Below are 22,679 nucleotides of genomic sequence, written 5' to 3'. Positions count from 1 at the left end.
ATTTCATCACTCTTTGTTGAAGATTTTTCTTTCCTCTAATCGCCTTGGCACCTTTGTTAAAAATAATTGCATATTTGTAGGTCTGTTTCTGGATTTAATTCTGTTCCATTGGTATATTTGTTTATCCTTAAGCCAATGCCATATTACTGTAGGTCCTGATATTCTTTTTAAAGATTGATTAGTGTAGGTTTCGATGCTCTTTTTAAAAATAGTTTTGGCTATCTAGGTTCTTTTCACTTCCACATATATTTTAGAATCAGCCCGTCCATTTCTTTTTTTTTAATTTGGTGATAAAAGTACTTTGTGCATATATATCTGTGTGTACACACACACACACACACACACATACTTCATACAATTGTCAGTATTTTTAGGATAATTTTTTTTAGATTTTATTTTATTATGTTATATTAATCACCATACATTACATCATTAGTTTTTGATGTAGTGTTCCATGATTCATTGTTTGCATGTAACACCCAGCGCTCATTACAACATATGCCCTCTTTAATATCCATCCCCCGGCTAACCCATCCCCCAACCCCCTCCCCTCTAGAACCCTCAGTTTGTTTCTCGGGGTCCATAGTCTCTCATGGTTCGTCTTCCCCTCTGATTCACCCCCTCTTTATTTTTCCCTTCCTACTATCTTCTTCTTCTTCTTTTTTTTAACATATAATGTATTATATGTTTCAGAGTTACAGGTCTGTGATTCAACAGTCTTGCACAATTCACAGCACTCACCATAGCACATACCTTCCCCAATGTCTGTCACCCAGCCACCGCATCCCTCCCACCCCCCACCACTCCAGCAACCCTCAGCTTGTAGGATAATTTTCTAAAAGTAGAATTGCTGTGATGTATTTTTTTACCGCCAGCTTCTATGTAGAAAAACTTCAAATCTTCAAAGTTGAAGAATGATAGAATAGTAAACATCCATATTCCTTTTCGAGATTCACCAGTTTTAAAAAATTTTGCAACAGTTTTTTTTTCTGTTTGTAAAAACATTTCTTTCTGAACCATTTAAAAGTAGATTGCAGACATCGTGACACTACCCCTAAAATTTCAAAGCTGAGAAACTTTTACTCAGCTTTTAACTTGATTATCTTGGTTACGCAAACTGCAGTTACCTAAGGTGGGGCTAGATACATATCAAATGAAGTGTTACCAAATGAAACTTCAGTTTTTATTAAATCTACTCATGAAACTGTTTCACTTTTTTCCTAGTGACTCCAATGGGATCAGGTAACAATCGACCTCAGGAAATAGAAATTGGAGAGTCTGGTTTTGCTCTATTATTCCCTCAAATTGAAGGAATAAAAATACAACCCTTTCATTTTATTAAGGACCCAAAGAATTTAACACTAGAAAGACATCAACTCACCGCAGTAGGTAAGTCACTGTTATTTACCATTAATTGCCCAATTTGTTGATTGATTTTGTTTATCCTTTGACAGAGTCTAAATTAAGTATACAGGTTACTAGAGATGTGGATAATTCAGACTAGAGATTAACAGAGGCAACTGCAGCACACGCTTGGTAAAATTGATTTACTTACTTTTATTTATTTATTTTTGATGGGCTGAGCAATTTTTTTTTTTACTTTTTTATTTTAAAAAGAATTTTTAAATTATTTTACTTATGTTAAAGCCTGAGAGAACCAGAGATGAAAAATTTTCCAAAAATACTCTTGATAATAAATGTATTTGTATTTAATACTGAATTTTGAAGCACTTCTTTCTCTTTGAATATTTAATCATTTGCCTTATTTTTGTTTTCTGAAAAGTTTTTTAAAGCATTTTTTTTACAGTAATAAAAGGCATTTATTGTGAAAAAATTTTTAGAAGTTAGAGGTTGGTTCTGTGTCGGCTAATTAGAAAGATGGGAATAAGTATAGTGAACTTGATATGTTTTTAAAAAGCTGTAAGTTAAAGCAGGGTCTGTCAGACAAGGATTTACTAAGACATGTCAGAGGAAGATTGGTCAGAGTAGACAGGTCATGAAAGGCGATTTTGAAGAGGTGAAGGATTTTGGCTTAATTTCCAGGATCTAATGAGAAATCTTAATTTAATATAGTAAGCAACAAAGTAGTTACTCAAGCAGAACTTTTTATCTACCTCTACAAATAAACTGATTGGCATTAACTCATTAAAAAAAATCTGTTGGCATAAAAAATATTGACTTGATTTGTACAGGTATAGGTAAAGCACAGGAAGTTTCGACCTCTAGTCTCTGGGGTAAGGCAGGATACTCTAGCTAATAAGAACGCAGGCTTGTAGCTGCCCTAGTTCTGCTACTTTCCAACTTTCTAGTTTAGGACAAGTTTCTTAACTTTCCTAAGCCTCTGTTTCCCATCTATAAAGTGGAAATAACTAACTTACAGAGTTGTAAGGATTAGATGAAATGACTTAATGTAAAGCACTTAGCAATACCTTGCTCTGTAGATGGTAGGCTAACGTTGGCCTCTTTATCTTAGGGAGGCTTTGCAGTGGGTCACAGTGCTCCATCAGCAGTGTGACCTTGTGGTATGTGGAGGAATAAGACTAGAGGGAGCTCAGGAAAAGGACATTCAGTGAAAGGGCAGCAAAGGTCTTGGGTATTCTTATCATCCAGTTCAGAAGCATCATGCCAGAGGAACATGCACATGTCTTGGCTGATGGTGACAATGATAATTAATACTGAGGCATTGTAAGCTGGGTCCTGAGTTACATGCTATTTCTAATCCTCATGACAGCTTTGCCGGGTAGAGAAATTGTCACAGGGTGTTGTCAGTGAGGAAACTAACGAGTAGAGAGCAAAGGCTCTTAGACTACATGATACATAAAGAGAAGACCGGAGTTACCTGTATTAATAAAGCGACCTGAAATCAAGGATGCCAGACATTCTCTAAGGAAAACTTCAGATTGTGCCTTAACTGACCTAATGTTAACTACAAAGGCAGAAAGAATTTAGGAGCGAATGTGACTGTGTAGCCAAACCAGAGACTTTGTCATGTTATAATGAGACTTTTTGGAAGGCTGGCTTGAGTTAACAGTGCTCAGCAAACCAGATCTTAGATTGGTGGTTAGAAATTTGTGGGTCTGAAACTCAAGAGGGAGTTGAGGTCAGAGTTGTTGGTTTGAGAGAGCCATTTGCATATAGCCTGGCAGTCTGTCTGCAAAGAGTATCCAGGATGGCTTAGTACAGATTTTGGAAAATATTCCAGCAGCAGATTTAGAACAAGGAAGAAGAGATAACAGTTTGATGCTGACAAGAGGATGGTTATGTTCACTGGGTTCATGATATAGAAATACATGTTAATTTCATTCAGCTTATTGAAAGGTCCCATAGGGTTAGAAGAATTAATTGGATGCAGATTCTGTCTCAGTGCTATTCCAGGAAAGGGGTGACAGATACATACGTAATTATAATCCAAGTGAGAAAATGAGGCGTGCCTCTGTAAGAGAGGTCTGGATAGATTGCGGTAAGGATTGCCAGTGGGAGGGAGAATGAGGAGGCTTCGTGGAGCAAGTAGCATTTAAGGCTTTGAAGGATGAGAAACATGAAAGGTAAGAGTGGTAACAGGATAGGCGAAATGATTAGAAGAAACCTAGGCACAGAGCCAGGTAATGAGAGCATGTAGGGGAAATAGTAAACATTTCACTTTTGCAAACAAAGCATGGGGCACAGTGAGTCCAGGCTAGGGAGTATTGTCAATAAATGGCAACTGTTAACCAGAAATGTTCTCCTAGTAGCAAATGTGACTCTCCATAATGGGGAGATACTGCAAGCAGAAAGACTAGTTAGGAGCCCTCTGCAAGGGTCTAGGCAAGAAATAATACCAGAGCATGAAGAGCAGGAAATTGATTAGAGAAAATTAGGAGATGATTAGATATGAAAGAGAAGGGAGACTGGATGACTCACTGATAACTTTGAGTTTTGTACTTAAGACTTGAGTGGGGTGCTGATGGTACAGAGAACAGAAATCAAGAACACTGGAGCAGGAGGAGCAGGATTGGGAAAAATCAGACTCCATTACACAGGCTTGTTTGGCCTTTAATTCAGTGCTCTTGCTGAAGGTCATATTGCCAGACCTTCTCTGTGCTATCTCTTTTGTTCAGAAGTGAGGATGGTACCTCCTTGGCACATACTGTCTCCTCTGTCCCACAGCACCTTGGGAATCGTGATGAAGGTCCTGATGATAGCACTGCTTAAAGCTAGAAGCCTAGTTTTGTCATTTTACAAGAAAGAGCCAAAATTTTGAGCAAAATAAACCATCCATTTTATGATAAAATAGTTACTGGATTTGTGAAACCTTGTTTGCTCTATAGTGCTAAGCATAGGAATCACAAAAACTGAGGTGAAAAGCAGGCCCATGTTTATTCTGCTCTGTGAAGTGTTCTTACTGGTATCCTTTCCAGAACTGTTTGATGTCAACAATTTTGGTTTATTCCAAGGCATCATTTTCATCATGTTGATGGTATTCTGAAATTGAAGCTTTGCTTAGATTGAGGTGATAATCTCCATCCTTTCACAGATAATCTCTATCCTTCACATATGTGGACATCCAAATTTCCTGTATTCTGAATTTGGATCATTGTCTTTTATGTGCTCAAGAAGATGGAGGAATCTGAGGTGGGCAGGGAGTGAGTGAGTGGTTGGAGGCTACAACCATGCTGGGATGTGCCTTCTCCATAAAGTCCTGGCCTGCATTCCTACACCAAATATTGGGGACAACTCTTCTGTGTTCTGTAACATCGGAAAGCACCCTCTTCGTGGTAGTATCCCACAGGGGTCAGCAGACTTTTTCTGTAAAAGGCCAGATAGTAAATTAGGTTTTGCCAGCCTTACAGTCTCAGTGCATCTGTTCAGCTCTGCCATTGGAGTGCAAAGGCAGCTATAGACAATACATAAACAAACGGCTGGGTTCCAGTAAAACGTTGTTTACAAAAATGAGGGGGCGGGTAGATTTGGTGCGTGGGCTGTAGTTTGTCTTTCCCTGCCTTACAGTGCTTGGCCACAGTGATTAGAAGATCTGTGAAGGCCCACAGTAAGCAATGAAGTGGCTCAGTTAAAAAAACCCATGAAATTGGCAGTACCTCTGAAAAGAGGGACCTTGCATTGAGAATTCTAGTTCTAGACCTTGTGTATAGGGGATGTCATAGTCTGGCCCAGCATCATAGTATATGTAATATCATACACACAGCTTGTTTTGTTCTTTTTGAACTTACCAAAAATGGCACATTTTTACAATAAGGCATAGGTTGTCCTAAGGTCTGTGTGTTCTAAGGTCTGTTAAAAATAGTCTCGGGCAGGGGGCGTCTGGGTGGCTCAGTTGGTTAAGCATCTGCCTTCGGCTCAGGTCATGATCCCAGGGTCCTGAGATTGAACCCTGTGTGGGGCTCCCTGCTCAGTGGGGAGTCTGCTTCTCCCTCTTCCTCTGCCCCTCCCCCCCATTTGTGTTCTGTCTCTGTCTCAAATAAATAAATAAATCTTTAAAAAAAAATAGTCTCTGGGATGAAAAAAAATACATGCGTGGGCCAGCACTTAATTCATGAGAAGGGTAGAAACACCTCACCAAAGCTTCAGGAAAAGCCATTGTTCATTTAGAAACTATTTGCATGCATGGCACATGCCAGTCACTATATGTGTGGGACTCTAGAAATACATTGTTAAGTTCCTGCCTTCTGGAGCTCCCAGTCTAGCAGAACAGACCGATTTTGAATAAGGTACCACAGATGTGAAATGTATACCAAGTAGAAGCACAGAGGTGCTAGAAAACATATAACCATGGAACTCAAAGTCTAGTGTGGGGTGGTGGGAAAGTGACATTTGGACAGGGTCCTAAGAAGTGAACTAGAGTGGGGAAGGGTCCCTCAGATGTGGAGTAGGGAGGAATATTATAGGTGGTCTTTACCTTCTTTCTAGGTTGCTGACAAAAATAGAGCAAGGTCGCCTAAGATCAAGGATAGGAAATAGAAAGGGCCTGGTAATGCACGTTCAGGATTCAAATGCCATGGATTCACATGCCCATTTGTGAAACCTAGTGTGTCTGGAGAAGTGGGGAGTGTGATGTGAGGTGAAGCTGTAGAGGCAAGCTGGGGCCACATGCCCATAAAACATAGTAAGGATTTTACATTATTTAAGGTCAGTGGGAAGCCAGGATTCTAAACAAAAAAGTGACAGAATCAGATAGGTCTTTTTATAATACCCCTCTGGCTGTGGTGTGGCCATCAATTTGGAGGAATATGAGAGCAGATATAGGAAAAACAGGAGGCTGTTGTAGTGGTTAAGGCAAGAGGTGATGGCAGGTGGAGGTGAAGAGACATAGATGGATTCAGGACAGAGTTTTGAGGTGGAATCAACAGGATGTGGTGACTGATTAAAATGTTGGGTTTTGAGAGTGAGGGAAGTGGCCGCCATGTCACCCAGGTTTTTGGCCAGCACAGTTGCACAGTAGCGTCTCCTGAGGGAAGGGAGACAGACTGGATTGGACATGTTGAATTTGAGTTGGGGATACTGATTAGACAGTTGAATGTATAGTTCTGGAGTTCAGGAGAATAGTCAGGACTAAAGATAGAAATTTGGGAATCCCCAGGTAATTAATGGTAATTGAAACAAATAGAAACCAGCTCAGTGACAGGAGGAGAAAGGAGAGGAAGGAAGCTCAGTTTGTATTGCTTGTTCAGGGTTGATTGAGTGATGTAACACTGCAGCTGAGCTCAGGAGGTTCACTGGTTAGGGTGCATTCTGTTGAACACAACCCAAAGAAGTGTTGACAGCAACTTTTTGTTATTTGTTAAAAGTAGTTCCCAAAGCACTGGCTCCCTGTGGAGTCTGTACAGGAAGATTGTTTTCCGAGTATGAGTGGGTGGGGGCGGGGAGCTTGATATACATTGAGGAACTTAAACATATTCTGTTATTTTTAGGCATTTTGGTTCAGTTGCCCATGCCTAGCATGTCAGCATGCTGTGCATACATCCTGTGTTCAGAAAATGGCAGAAAACTCTGCTCGTAGGAGATCTTAGTATTCTAATGAGCTAAAGTTAATTTCAGGACAACTCAGGGGCTCTTGAATGGGTCCTCAGCCTCAATCCGGCGCAAATGGGCTTCCCAGAGGTGAACACCTGGCCCAGTGTCTCCTTGGTGAGAACTGCTGGCTCTACAGAACAGGACACATGCTCTTCCTTGCTTTTGTCCCTTCCCTCCTCCCTCCTGCTGATAGCTTCCTTCTGAGTAACTCCCTGTTGAATCCTAGTTAGCAGTACCATGATGTCCTCTCTTGTGCTTTTGTTGAAGACTTTATTGAGACTCCTCAGTGAGGAAGTTGTTGAGCAATTTCCTAACTTTTCTTTGAAACAGTTTGTATCTAAATAAAATCTTACATGGGGTACCAACATAAAAATAAAGCAAACAGAGCAGAGCTGCTTGGGCTGAAGGGAGGATGGAATGTCTACAGCTGCAGCCGCTTCACTTCTTCTCTGTCTCCCCCTGGGCACCTTTGAACTCCTTACCCAGTGGAGCATATTGTAATGAAGGGAGGAATCCCACCTTAAGATGGTCTGCAGTTCTTTCCTAAAGGCTTCGAGTTGTTCAGTAAAGTGGCTCTAAGCATGAAAGCAGTACCTGGCAACCTCTGACCCCCACTCCCCCACGTCCTTTTAAGACAGAAGAGCTGGAGAAGGCAGCTTCAGGACTGCTGATTGCTTCTCGATGAGCTTGAGCTTAAGAGCCAGGGCTTTTTTTCCTCCCTGGAGAATGCTTGAGGTACATCAGACACTGCCTCACACCTGTGATTCTCTTTCTCTTTTACAAACACGTCCTTCTGACATTCTCCTGGGCAAAGCTCAACCTGTAAGAGTGCCCTTGGGGCCCAGTGGTTTTCTAGGTTTCAGTTTTATTTGTAGACATTGACATCAGGAAAGATCTTTCACTCATTTGTACATTTTAGGGACCCTGTGTAAGATTTGATCATTGTATTGTTAGCTAGGATTCATTTGCAAATATCTTCTCCCATTCTGTCAGTTGTCTTTTGGTTTTGTTGACTGTTTCCTTGTGCAAAAGCTTTTTATCTTGCCGAAGTCCCAGTAGTTCATTTTTGCCTTCCTTCCTTTGCCTTTGAAGATGTGTCTAGGAAGAAGTTGCTGCGGCCGAGGTCAAAGAGGTTGCTGCCTGTGTTCTCCTCAAGGATTTTGATGGATTCCTGTGTCACCTTGAGGTCTTTCATCCATTTTGAGTCTACTTTTGTGTATGATGTAAGGAAATGGTCCAGTTTCATTCTTCTGCATGTGGCTGTCCAATTTTCCCAACACCATTTGTTGAAGAGATTGTCTTTATTCCACTGGACATTCTTTCCTGCTTTGTCGAAGATTACTTGACCATAGAGTTGAGGGTCCATTTCTGGGCTCTCGATTCTGTTCCATTGATCGATGTGTCTGTTTTTGTGCCAGTACCATGGAGTCTTGATGATGACAGCTTTGTAATACAGCTTGAAGTCAGGAATTGTGATGCCACCGACTTTGCTTTTCTTTTTCAACATTCCTCTGGTTATTCGAGGTCTTTTCTGGTTCCATACAAATTGTAGGATTATTTGTTCCATTTCTTTGAAAAAAGTGGATGGTATTTTGATGGGGATTGCATTGAATGTGTAGATTGCTCTCGGTAGCATTGACATCTTCACAATATTTATTCTTCCAACCCATGAGCATGGAACGTTTTTCCATTTCTTTGTGTCTTCCTCGTTTTCTTTTATGAGTATTTTATAGTTTTCTGGGTACAGATTCTTTGCCTCTTTGGTTAGATTTATTCCTAGGTAACTTACGGTTTTGGGTGCAATTGTAAATGGGATCGACTCCTTAATTTCTCTTTCTTCTGTCTTGTTTTTGTATAGGAATGCCACTGATTTCTGTGCATTGATTTTATATCCTGCTACTTTACTGAATTCCTGTATGAGTTCTAGCAGTTTTGGGGTAGAGTCTTTGGTTTTTCTTATGGTTTTCCACATAAAGTATCATATCATCTGCAAACAGTGAGAGTTTGACTTCTTTACCGATTTGGATGCCTTTGATTTCTTTTTGTTGTCTGATTGCTGTGGCTAGGACTTCTAGTACTATGTTGAATAGCAGTGGTGATAGTGGACATCCCTGCCGCGTTCCTGACCTTAGGGGGAAAGCTCTCAGTTCTTCCCCATTGAGAATGATATTGGCTGTGGGTTTTTTATAGATGGCTTTTATGATATTGAGGTATGTATCCTCTAGCCCTACACTGTGTGTGAAGAGTTTTTATCAGGAAAGGACGCTGTACTTTGTCAAATGCATTTTCTGATCTATTGAGAGTATCATATGGTTCTTGTTCTTTTATTAATGTATTGTATCACATTGATGATTTGCAGATGTTGAACCACCCTTGCAGCCCAGGAATAAATCCCACTTGGTCTTGTGGAATAATCCTCTTAATGTACTGTTGGATCCTATTGGCTAGTATTTTGGTGAGAATTTTGGCATCCATGATCATCAAGATATTGGTCTGTAATTCTCCCTTTTGGTGGGGTCTTTGTCTGGTTTTGGGATCAAGGTAATGCTGGCCTCATAAAAAGAGTTTGGAAGCTTTCCTTCCATTTCTGTTTTTTGGAACAGTTTCAGAAGAATAGGTATTAATTCTTTAACTGGTACAATTCCCTTGGGAAGCTATCTGGCCCTGGGCTCTTGTTTGTTGGGAGAGTTTTGATTACTGCTTCAATTTCCTTAGTGGTTATTGGTCTGTTCAGATTGTCTGTTTCTTCCTGGTTCAGTCTTGGTAGTTTATAAGTGTCCAAGAATGCATCCATTTCTTCTAGTTTGTCTAATTTGCTGGCATATAGTTGCTCATAATATGTGCTTATAATTGTAATTCTTTGGTGTTGGTTGTGATCTCTCCTCTCTCATTCATGATTTTATTTATTTGGGTCCTTTCTCTTTTCTTTTTGATAAGGCTGGCCACGGGTTTATCAATCTTACTAATTCTTTCAACAAACCACCTCCTAGTTTCGTTGATCTGTTCTACTGTTCTTTTGGTTTCTATTTCATTGATTTCTGCTCTGATCTTTATTATTTCTCTTCTCCTGCTGGGTTTAGGCTTTATTTCCTGTTCTTTCTCCAGCTCCTTTAGGACTAGGTTGTATATTTGAGACCTTTCTTGTTTCCTGAGAAAGGCTTGTATTGCTATATACTTTCCTCCTAGGACTGCCTTTGCTGCATCCCAAAGATTTTGAACAGTTGTGTTTTCATTTTCATTTGTTTCCATGAATTTTTTTAATTCTTCTTTAATTTCTTGGTTGACCCATTCATTCTTTAGTAGGATGCTCTTTAGCCTCCATGTATTTTGAGTTCTTCCCGACTTTCCTCTTGTGATTGAGTTCCAGTTTCAAAGCATTGTACTCTGAAAATACGCAGGGAATAATCTCTATCTTTTGGTATCTGTTGTGACCCAGTATGTGATCTATTCTGGAGAAAGTTCCATGTGCACTCCAGAAGAATGAGTGTTCTGTTGTTTTAGGATGGAATGTTCTGTATGTATCTGTGAAGTCCATCTGGTCCAGTGTGTCATTGAAAGCCCTTATTTCCTTGTTGATCTTTTGCTTCGATGATCTTCAATATGTTTCTTTGATTTTGTTATTAATTGGTTTATATAATTGGCTGCTCCCATGTTAAGGACATAAGTATTTGCAATTACTAGATCTTGTTGGATAGACCCTGTAAGTATGACACAGTGTCCTTCCTCATCTCTTATTACAGTCTTTGGTTTAAAATCTAATTTGTCTGATACAAGGATTGCCACCCAAGCTTTCTTTTGATGTCCATTAGCATGATAAATGGTTTTCCACCCTCCAACTTTCAATCTGGGTGTGTCTTTGGGTCTAAAATGAGTCTCTTGCAGACAGCATATCAATGGGTCTTGCTTTTTTATCCAGTCTGATAGCCTGTATCTTTTGATTGGGGCATTGAGCCCATTTACATTCAGGGTAACTATTGAAAGATATGAATTTAGTGCCATTGTATTGCCTGTAAGGTGACTGTTACTGTATATTGTCTCTTCCTTTCTGGTCCGTGTTACTTTTGGGCTCTCTTTTGCTTAGAGGACCCCTTTCAGTATTTCTTATGGGGCTGGTTTGGTGATCCATCTTTTAGTTTCTGTTTGTCTTGGAAGCACTTTCTCTCCTTCTATTTTCAGTGACAGCCTAGCTGGATAAAGTATTCTTGGCTGCATATTTTGCTCGTTTAGTACCCTGAATATATCATGCCAGTCCTTTCTGGCCTGCCAGGTCTCTGTGGATAGGTGCGCTGCCAATCTAATGTTTCTACCATTGTAGGTTACAGACCTTGTCCCAAGCTGCTTTCAGGATTTTCTCTTTGTCTCTGAGATTTGTAAGTTTTATATTAGATGTTGGGGTGTTGACCTATTTTTATTAATTTTGAGGGGGGTTCTCTGTGCCCCATGGATTTTGATGCCTGTTTCCTTCCCCAATTTGGGGACGTTTTCTGCTGTAACTTGCTCCTGTATACCTTCTGCCCCCCTTTCTCTTCTTCTGGGATCCCAATTATTCTAATACTGTTTTGCTTCATGGTATCATTTATCTCTTGAATTCTCCCCTCATGATCCAGTAGTTGTTTATCTCTCTTTTTCTGAGCTTCTTGATTCTCCATCATTTTGTTTTCTATATATCTAATTCTCTCTTCTGCCTCATTTATCCTGGCAGTTAGAGCCTCCGTTTTTTATTGCATCTCATTAATAGCCTGTTTGATTTTGACTTGGTTAGATTTTAGTTCTTTTATTTCTCCAGAAAGCGATTCTCTAGTGTTGTCTATGCTTTTTTCAAGCCCAGCTACTATCTATATAATTGTTATTCTGAACTCTAGTTCCTACATCTTACTAATGATTGGTTACTTAACTAATGATTACTACATCTTCCATATTGATTAGGTCCCTGGCAGTTGGTATTGAATCTCGTTCTGTTTTTTGAGGTGAGTTTTTCCATCTTGTCATTTTGTCGAGAGAAGAATAGATGAACGAGAGACCAAAATGCTCAAAGGGTAACAGCGACCCCAGAGAAATGAAATATACACTAAAGAATCCAGATGAGACCCGCAACCAGGGGGAAAAGAAAAAGGAGGAAAAAAAAAGAATATGATCAGGCTGGTGAATAGAACAGAGCCATACAGTAGATTTTGGGTCTATTTTGGTCTCTTAGAAGAAACTGCATCCCAAAATTTTAAAGAACGAAAAGTTTATATATGTGTGTGTGTATAAGGTTAAATACAATGAAGGGATAGAATATGACTATAAAAATGAAAATTAAAAAAGATTTTAAAAAAGGAACTGATAAGTTGGTTGAAAAAGGAAAGAAGAAAAATTCTTTAAAAAAAAAGAAAATTTTAAAAATTACCTCCGCCCCGGTGGAGCCGAGAACTCAGGGCTCCGCTCCTCAGTGCACCCCCAGAGAAAAGCAGTCAGTCACTCCCTCCTCTCCGGGCTCTGGCCACACTCCGTGCTCACCCCACCTGTGACCCAGCGTTTCTATCTCTGGCCCCTGACCCCGTGTGGAGTCTCCAAACCCAGCAGATCCCTGCGGTGTGCTCCCGCGCCGCTCCTCCCGGGGGAGGAAGGGGAGTCTCCCCGGATCTGCTGCTTGTTGGGTCCCTGCTGGAGGAGCAGTGGCCCGACTGTCACCGATCACAGTTTATGGCAACCCCGAGCTGAGAGCCCACTCCTTGGCTCCGTCTCTGCAGTCGGCTTCCCCGCTCCGATACTTGGGAGCTCTGCCGCACTCAGGCACCCCTGGTCTTTCTGTGACCCCAAGGGTCCTGAGACCACACTGTCCTGCGAGGGTTCCGCACCCCACTTAGCCACTGGAGCGACGTCCCTCAGCAGAGCCGACTTCTAAAATTTCTGATTTTGTGCTCTGCTGCTCTATCACTTGCCAGAAGCGGCTGATGGAGGCCCCCTCCCCTACCGTCTATCCTCCCAAATATTGCCTCAGATTCACTTCTTCGCACGTCCTACCTTCCAGAAAGTGGTCGCTTTTCTGTTCAGAGTTGCTGCTATTCTTTTCTTCAATATCCTGTTGAGTTTGCAGGTGTTCAGAATGGTTTGATCCCTATCTAGCTGAATTCCTGGGATTCTATCGAAGGACTAAGTTTTTAAATTATATGGAGATTTCATAGAGAATCTTGAGGGAGGCACCTGCAATGATCAGATGCAAAGCAGAGAAAAATGTTGCTAAAACCTAACTGATGGTACTTGCTTTTAGAAGCTACCCAGTCCATGAAAAACTCTTAAGTGACAGGAAGACAGTGTCAATGATCTTTCATGCTTTCTTGCCCTTGTGGTCAACTTCATTTAGATATGGGAGCAGAGGGCTAGAAAACTCAGACCATAAGAGGGTGGCGGGGGCTTACTCCCAGGCCACAGTGGTGGCAGAATAGTCCCCAGCCCACCATGCCTCCCTCAGTTGTAGAGCAATACCACTGGAGGAAGATGTGGAAAGTACTGGCTGTGTGTTTTTTAAATAAATGAGGGCAGTGCCTTTAAAATACTCAGATGACAATGTTTAGTAGACAATTATAAAAGAGGGTCTAGAGCTTAGAAAACAGTAGGGAAGGTAGAGATTTAGAAGCTTTAGGTTTCTGAAACTTAAAACTCTGAGAGAAGGTATGGGTTTTAATCTAGAGCCTACCATGTTACTCTCCTGGGCTGGTCACTTTTCTGGGATTAGCAGCCCTTACTTGTAAAGTAAGACTAGACAATTGATCCCACAGCCCTCTTCCAACTCTGAAAATTCATTTTAGAAAAGAAAAAACATTCTCTCCAAATGTGCTGCTCTGGTCTTTGTGGGGAAAAAAGATCTTTTAATAATGGTTTAGGGTATATGGTATCATGAAAGTATTGGATTTGTATAGAAATATCCTTTTCATTCTCCAGATCAGTGATTTATTGTGTAGAGAATTAAAAGTGGACCAGTGGAAGTGTCCCTTGATAAGCCATTATTTGGTGTTAGTAATTAGTCATTCCCCTGCCCCGCACCTCAGTTTCTTTAATAAGCCTGATTTCTTTTTTTTTTTAAGATTTTATTTCTTTATTAGGGAGAGAGAGAGAGATAGAGCAGGAACACAAGCAGGGGGAGTGGGAGAGGGAGAAGCAGGCTTCCCGTGGAGCAGGGAGCCCGATGCGGGTCTCAATCCTAGGACCCTGGGATCATAACCTGAGCCGAAGGCAGACGCTTAACGACTGAGCCACCCAGGTGCTGCATGAGACTGATTTCTGATGACCTTCACCTTAGGTCAAGATGGAAGTCATGTGACTCACTCAGTGGAAACAGGAGTGTGGGTTAGGTGTTGGGTTTTTTTCTGTTCCTTTCCAATTATGAATTTGATAATGCCAGAAAATTTCAAATTGGTAGTCTTAAAGTGCCCAGAGGCTCAGGTGAAAGCTGGGGAATTTGTGAGGGAGTGCAGGAGTACAGCAGGTCTCCTTTTGGGCTATATCGCCCCCTAGTGGAAGCTCCTTTTGTCCATATGGTACAGAATTGAACATTTTCTTGCTTTGGAAAGAGTTTGAAATCCATCTTCACTCCCACCCCCTTTCTTGGAAAAGGTGCATTGGGCCTATATGTATTTTCATGATGTATCAGTTTCCTGAGGCTGCTGTAACAAATGACCACAAACTTAGGGACTTAAAGCAACAGAAATGTATTCTGTCACAGTCCGAGAGTCTGAAATCAAGGTGTTGAAAGGGCAGCACCCCCTCTGGAGGCTCTAGGGTGAATCTCTTTATCTCTTCCACCTTCTGGTGACTATTGATAGTCCTTCTGGTTGCATCACTCCAGTCTCTGCTTCTGTGGTCACATTGCCTCCTCTTATGTCTGTGTCTCTTGTATATCTCTTCTAAGGACATTTATCATAGTATTTATGGAACCTGCCTGGATAATAAACAGATGATCTCATCTCAAGATCTTTAATCACATCTGCAAAGACCCTTTTCCCAAATGGGTTCCACATTGATGTGGATATATTTTGGGGGGGACCACCATTAAACACACTACAGGTGGTTGGCACCTTTTCTGTTTTCTCCAGATCTTTACATTATCGCTACTGCTAACTCCGTTCTGTGTAAACCAGCATTCCCTTTCATTCCAGGTGGTAGCCTATATAGCGATTACATCAAGCTCCACCACGGGTGCTGCTCAGTCCCATAGCTGCTTCCTAATTTGTGTTGTGTGGGTTGTATTATTTTCAAATAGCCGTTTCATTTTTTTAATGAGGAAAATTAATTGCAGCAAACATTTTGAACAGTGTTAAAGTTTGTAAAAAGAAAATAAAAAAGGAAACAGGATAGCTTCAGCACTAAACTGCGCATAACTAGAAGTGCAAGTCATTAACAGAAACATTTCATTTTGCAAAAATATAGAAAATAAAATTGTAATAAAATTTGATATACCTGTTTGAAGGCTATCTTTAATTGTTGCTCTTCTTTTCTCTGCAGGCCTTTTAGATAACCCTGAGCTTCGTGTGGTCCTGGTATTTGGCTATAATTGCTGTAAAGCAGGAGCCAGTAATTATCTGCAGCGAGTCATCAGCCATTTCAGTGATATGAACGTCATCTTGGCTGGAGGCCAGGTAGACAACCTGGCATCACTGACCTCTGACAAGTATGTCTCGTGTGCTTCTGATTTCGCCTATACATGACCAGAAATGTTGTCAGGTTTTTCTTATCTTGGGTTTTTTAAAATACCCATTTACAGAATTGCTAAGCTAATGGTTCATTCCATTTTATAATACTCCACATAATTCTGCTTACAGTTAAATGAATCTTTATGTTGTCTTCTAATAACTTACTCTTAACTGGATTCATACTCAAAATTGGTTTTCAACATTGTCTATTGGTATCTCCCCTGACAGCTCTGTACTCTATACAACTGCAGTGATCACTTCCTCTGTAGTTCTATTTTCTCTTCTAAAGGAAACACATGCTTAAACAGTGAATCTTCATGGTAAAACTTCTTAGAGGCTCTGATATGCCCAGTGCTATAGAAATCCTCTAGAGAGGGAATGACAGTTCTCAAACCTGTGGAGCATCTTGCATGCCTGTTGGTATATTGGCACACATTTTGGGAAATGTTTACTAGATCTTTTTGAAAGCTTCTTTTTGATTTTGTTACTAAGGCTTTTGCTTTCGAAGATGAATAATACTTGCTTCAGTTATCTTGGGAGCCATTACTCCCTTTCCATTTTGAAAGAGAGTTTGTAGTATTTTTTGAGTCTGAGCTAATTAAGCGGACATGAATATCCAAAAGTAGGAAAATGAAAACCTCTCATCCCCAGATACTTCCTGCAAACACTAGTATTCATTTCTCACTCTATTTGTGTTTAGTGCTTGGATACTAGAGTGGTGAAATGGCAACAGATGTTAGAGATCATTGTCTTTAAAAGCAGTGTAAATCATCCCAGTTAAAATTTCCCTTCTGGAAGTCTCCACTGATTGATCAGCTTCAGCTGATCAGGGATCATGGAAAGCAAATACAAATGACCCTTGAACAATGCCTGCGCAGTTGAAAATCCATGTATAACTTGTGACTCCCCAGCAACCTAACTACTAATAGCCTACTGTTGACCAGAAGCCATACTGATAACATGAACAATTAACACATATATGTATTCTTACAAGAAGGAAAGCTAAGAAAAGATGTTATTATGAAAATCATAAGGAAAATACATTTACAGTACTGTACTTACCAAGAAAAATCCACATGTAATTGACGCATGTTGTTCAAGGGTTACCTGTAGCTAAATCGAGGTCCCTGGACTACCAGTGAGGAAGAAGCGAGGAAAGCAAGTGCACTGAATTCTAAGCAGTAGGATATCAGACATTGGATTTCAGACATAAATACACCTAATTCTCAGTAATTACCTGGGGATTATTTCTCCTCTTGCCTGATTTTGTGTCTTTGCTTTTACCTCTAAATTGTATACAATACGGCAGTGATGACTTAATACCTCATTTACCTTTGAAATGCCAATCGCACTCAGGCCAGACATACAGCGTCTGACATGCAAGCCTGTTAGTGTGATCAGGTGTCTGTACATCATCTTTTTATACCTATTGTGGGAAATATCCCTCAAGAATTGTTACCCTTTACACGACACATTAATTTTAATTAAAATTAAATTAAATTCCCACTGTGTCAGTGGGTAAGAGAAGCCATTGAGTAAATCAAAGCTCCATTTTAATAGTGTCCAGATACCACCTTGCCAAAAAAAAAGATAGGTAAGTCATTCTTTGAGGCAAGAAATTGACAATACATGTTGCAATGGTAGGCCAAAGAGTAATTGTAATAAAGTTAAAGGAGCAGTGGACTTCAGAAGGTCCATTCTCCTCAGAAACAGGTTTTGCTACTAAGCTAGCCTTATTATCTTAGTCACTTAAGCTTTTTGAGTTAAGTTTCTTGTTAGCCCAGTGAATCTTGCCCATTTCATCAACTCACATGTTGGTAAACATGATAGAAATAATAAGGTATTTGTTTTTCTCCTGTAGGTGTTCACTGTATTATGCTTTATAACTTTGACACTTTGTTTTCTTCAGTAAGGATAAAATATTTCCTTAAGAAAAACAGGCAAATATAAACAAAACATTTTTTTACCTTTAGGTTAAGCTGAATTCTAGGCTGAAAGTAATAAATAAGACACAGCAATGGAATCTTGTTTCTTTATGTACCAAACAACATTTAAAGCTAAAACTTCTGGAGTTAACAGGTTCTTAATAAAATTATCATCCATGATTAAATATCTAATATATCTTTTTTAGAATGTGACAGCCGAGATAAGGGGGAGAAAGATACCAAACATGTAAATAATACCAGAAAACTTTATTTAACAGATAATCACCTTGCGTATGAATAAAATTTTTAAGATTCCTTTAAGAAAGTGAGAAAGGTTTAAGGATACTTTATATCTTTTCTAAAAACCCAGGATGGTTGTCAGAAATCTTTGTGGAGATGCATTTGCCCCTCGAATTTGTGACTAAAAAAATAGTTGCTTACTTCTTCATAGATCTGCTTCCCTGCATTCTTTTAAATGTATTCATAGTTTAATTTTTAATCCCTATTACACTGCTTTTATCTGGAAAGGTGAGCCTTAGCTTTAGACTGGGTGTAGGCTCTTAAAGGCAGCAGCTCCTAACCAGTGAATCAGGAGTTTTCTTCTACACTTGAGTTTATATTTTGTTTTATGATGTATCACCACACTATTCTGATTTAATTCCAGACACCCTCTGGATATTGATGCCACTGGTGTAGTTGGACTGTCATTTAGTGGACACCGAATCCAGAGTGCCACTGTGCTACTCAACGAAGATGTCAATGACGAGAAGACCGTTGAGGCTGCAATGCAGCGCCTTAAAGCTGCCAACATTCCAGAACGGAATACCATTGGCTTCATGTTTGCATGTGTTGGCAGGGGCTTTCAGTATTATAGAGCCAAGGGGAATGTTGAAGCTGATGCATTCAGAAAGTTTTTTCCTAGTGTTCCTTTATTTGGCTTCTTTGGAAATGGAGAAATTGGATGCGATCGCATAGTCACTGGGAACTTTATATTGAAGAAATGTAATGAGGTAAAGGATGATGATCTGTTTCACAGCTATACAACAATAATGGCACTGATTCATCTTGGGTCATCTAAATAAAGCCTCCTGTAAAGTGGCTTTCACAATATATAATTTTTGGGCTCTGTCTTTCCTAGAAAATGGAAACTGGGATATGTGTATTTCAAAAAAGTAATAACTACATGTATCAGTTTTGTAGCTCTGACTAAAGATTATATTAGGGGTAGTTTTTAATAAGTTAGATGAAGGACAACTTCGTATATAACAAAACACAAACAGAATTGAGAACTTTTCCATAATGAGGCACAACCCTGATTATGGCTGTATTGTACCAGGTTGTGTAGCTGCTGTGTAATGTGACTTTTTATAAATAGTCTTCTGCATAGGAAGATTGAAAGGATTTATCAATAGGATGGAGATTTAAGACATTCCATGACTACCTCTGCATTGTTAGATCTTTTAGCAAAATCATGAAGACATTTTTTTCTCCCTTAATGGAGGAAAAAATACATGGATAGCTTGAGAAATCTTTCTCTGCTTTACAGTTTTGCAAATTTTTTCAGAAGCTATAACAAAATTATTACTGACTTTTTACTTATTTGATAAAAATTATTTTTGTTCTAGTACCCAAAATTTTCTTAGTCAAATAAGTTGCCAAGAGTAATCGGTATTTTACTACTTCATAAGGAAAAAATAATTTTCCTTTTCCCTCAATGAAGAAATTGTAAGAGAAAATAAAATCCTTTTCTTCACCTAGTTCTGTATAGCTAACAGGCAGACCAGACCATTACATCACCTTATTTTGGTTTTATACCAATAAAACATAACCTTGGAAACTCAGACAGTGTTTTGCATGTCATTGCTTTTGGTGACTGAATGATGGAAGTAATCAATACTTCAGAAATGAAAACCCAGAATAGTAGTTGTCAGCTAGTAAATCCTGCCATGTTCCCAGTAGAATGATTTTTAAGCTTGTATTTCTAACTATGCTAATATCTACATGAGATATGTTCATAGAACACCAATTTTCCCTAGTGACCTTTCTTCACATAGTGATTGATAGAACCTTTGATTTTCAGCTAGGCACATGCCTGTAGTAACAAAGACTTCATTTCCTAGTGTCCCTTGCCATTGACTGTTGTGGCCAGTGAAATGTGAGGGGTGTGACTTTTTTTGCCCTTTCTTGAGCTTGTTGCTTGGAAGTGGATCTGCTAGTGAGACATCTTGAACTCTCCAGAAGAGGCAACATTACTGAAGAGAATCACATAGAAAGAAGGGGCCTGGGTCGCTGTACAATTTTGTTGAAGTGCTACCATACATGGCTTGGATTGCCTATCTCCATACTGTCTTACAAGATCGAAATTAACATCAATCTTGCCTCAGCCACTGTTCTTCATTATAATAGATGTTTATATTAGCTTATTCTACCTAAGTATGATATATGTCTGATGTATGGCTCTTTTGTAATGGTCAGTGGTTCTAACAGAACAACAGAAAACCTGCAAGGTAAGTGAAATCAAAGGTATTAACCTTTCTGCTTTTCTATTTTTAATCACTTTCTCAGTTTTTACATTAAAAGGTTTTCTCTTGCTGTATATGTATATGATGATAAAAATAAAACCACATATTTATTGTGTGGTTATCCTAAATCTTAGTTCCTGAAGAAAGTCCAAAGAAAAGTTTTAGAGTTTTTTATCTGTGAATATTAATATCTAGCTTTTAGTTGTTAAACTTTTCTGTTTTTTGACATTGGTTACTCATTATGAAATGGGTACGCAGTACTCAAAATTCAAGTCTCTGGATATGCCTACATAGCACATAAGGAAAATACTTTGTAAATTTTCCTTGTCTCTGATATTAACAAGTGTTGTTTGAATACTAGAGGAAAAAGGATCTGAAAAACTAAAAATATGAACAAAATGAGCATGATTGAATGGATTATTTTATTTTTCAAATTAATACTTATACAAAATGTTTTACTACTTCCCAAAGGAGAGTCTGCTGTAGAATCGTTTCAATACGATATTTGAGATTATAGGGTCCCTTTGTGTATCTGAGCTTTGGGGGCTTGTTATGTAAATGCATTTGACTACAAGGTTGTGATCTTGGTGCAGAATAGAAAGGGGAGAAACTGACTCAATAGAAACAACTGTAGTATTGGTGAAAACAAAGCCATCTACCCTGCCTCTAGAAGTCTTGATGTTCCATAGAAAGGAACAGGAATTTAAAGTTAAGATGAAATAATTACAATTTTGAAGACCTGTGTTAAACAAAAGCAAGCATTCAAGGATAATTTTTTCAGCTAAAAACATACTAAATTCCTAGAAATGGCAACTTTTATATACTCAGGAAACTGGAGAACAGATCATATGTGAGAAAATAAATGAGCACAAGAGAAGGAAATAGGATATTCTTAAAGTGTCTTCATACACTGAACCGCCTTCTCTCAAGTGATCAGACAGGATGGTTTATTTAAGCAAGACATTTAAAGTACTTTCTTTTTATGCTTTCACAGCACAATCCTGCTGTAATTTGCTCTGTAAAAGTCTTCAAGAAATTACATTTCCATTCCCTTTATGCAAGTGGAACTAAACTCCTCACAAGCCATCTAAGTAAAAGGAGAGAAGGCAGACCTTGGGATTAAAACCTAGAAATAGACACTACATAATGATGTAATAATCTACTGTGACCTATCTAAAGGGCATTCAGTAGGCCACTTAACCAGTTAAAAGTTCTCTCAACTTTGCCTAAAAATGGATTAGCAGACAGCAATTTCTCAAATTTGCAAAAGAGGCCAGATAGCAAAAACTTTGCCAATAATTTATATTGCAAGTTTAACACATTGACCATGCAAAGAATGTAAAACTTTAACAAATCTAAAAATTTTCTATGCATTCTACAGAATTTTTTGAGAAAAAAATGAAACTGTCATTTTGTTTCTACACAATCTAACCCAGATTATCACCACCATAAATTCAGTTTTAATGGAAACAGAAGACTCTAAATCCTCTTGTTTGGAAATTGTGAGATTTTTAGATGACTGACTTGATTTTCACTTGTAGAAACTGGGTAGGAGGCTGCTTAATGAAAATCCTAAAATAACAAAACATAGTAAGCATTAGTAATAACATCCTTGTTAAGAGAACAAAATATCTACATAATGTGAAGAATGTGTCACCAGAAAGTTATTTTAATGGTCCTATGTGATGGGGGTGGTGTCCTCAGGATGGCTGCAGAGTAGGGGACCTTGTTTCATCTGGTCCCTTGAATTTAGCTGGATATCTACCAAACCATTCTGAACACACGAATTCAACCTGAGATGTGAGATTTATGTGGATCTCTTCAAGCACAAAAATGACTACTTTTTGCAAGGCAGGAGGTGTGGAACCTTGAATCTTCTGGGGGAAATACCGGGAGATAAACGGAGGGAGAATGATATAACAGTGGAGCTTAAAATCGGAACCCTTAGAAATCTCCAGTGAGAGACATCCCTTTCTGAAAAGGGCACAGGGGATGAATAGAGCAGAATTCTAGGGGGATCATTGTCTCAGGATTCCAGGAGGCTCAAAACATGGGGGAGCCTGAACTGATGGAGTGCGCAAGCAGTGGACCGGGGAGACTGGTTATGGTCAGCAAGCCAGGAAGGGACTCAGCTCCAGTCACCATAAACCAAGAGCTGGGCTGGTAGCGGGGTGCCGCTCTCTGCACACCCTGAAAAGGACTAGAAGGTGCAGGCTCTTTAACATTGCAGAGGAGATGGGAAATGGCTTGCGCCCACAACAGGACAACAGCTCTCAGGGCAGTGTGGCCCCCGAAAGGACACTGGAGCGGCACCCTGCTGCGACCTGGGAGCTGCAGAAGAGGGTGCACACATGAGCTCACGGCCACTTGGAACTGGAAAGGCACAAAACGCGGAGACGCTCGCAGGTCCCTGGAATTCCCTCAGGAGAGTTGCAAGCGGGTGCAGATAGGGCAAAGCTGTGGAGTTTGGTACACACAGAAGTGGAGATGGTTTGACCTGGAGGGTTTATTGAAGAAAAGGAACCACGACCTTGTGGCTCTGGGCCAGGGAT

The 22,679-nt window shown here is 39.6% G+C and overlaps 1 protein-coding gene across 6 annotated transcripts in view; it reads left to right on the top strand.

Annotated features, from left to right (window-relative positions):
* Nucleotides 1–20,513, top strand: part of FBXO22 (F-box protein 22) — a 30,342-nt gene extending 9,829 nt beyond the window's left edge. For all 6 annotated transcript variants that reach the window (XM_035728258.1, XM_035728255.1, XM_035728257.1 and 3 more), the window contains 3 exons: nucleotides 1,225–1,389; nucleotides 15,493–15,658; nucleotides 18,270–20,513. In XM_035728258.1, the coding sequence (XP_035584151.1) occupies nucleotides 1,225–1,389; nucleotides 15,493–15,658; nucleotides 18,270–18,687 (749 nt within the window). In that variant the 3' untranslated portion in view covers nucleotides 18,688–20,513. The remainder of the gene's footprint in view (nucleotides 1–1,224; nucleotides 1,390–15,492; nucleotides 15,659–18,269) is intronic.
* The last annotated feature ends 2,166 nt before the right edge of the window (nucleotides 20,514–22,679 follow it).

This window comes from Zalophus californianus, chromosome 6 (genome assembly GCF_009762305.2).
Source record: "Zalophus californianus isolate mZalCal1 chromosome 6, mZalCal1.pri.v2, whole genome shotgun sequence".
Lineage (NCBI taxonomy): Eukaryota > Metazoa > Chordata > Mammalia > Carnivora > Otariidae > Zalophus > Zalophus californianus.
Note: the sequence above shows the minus strand (reverse complement) of the source record. Positions and strands in the feature narration are given on the sequence as shown.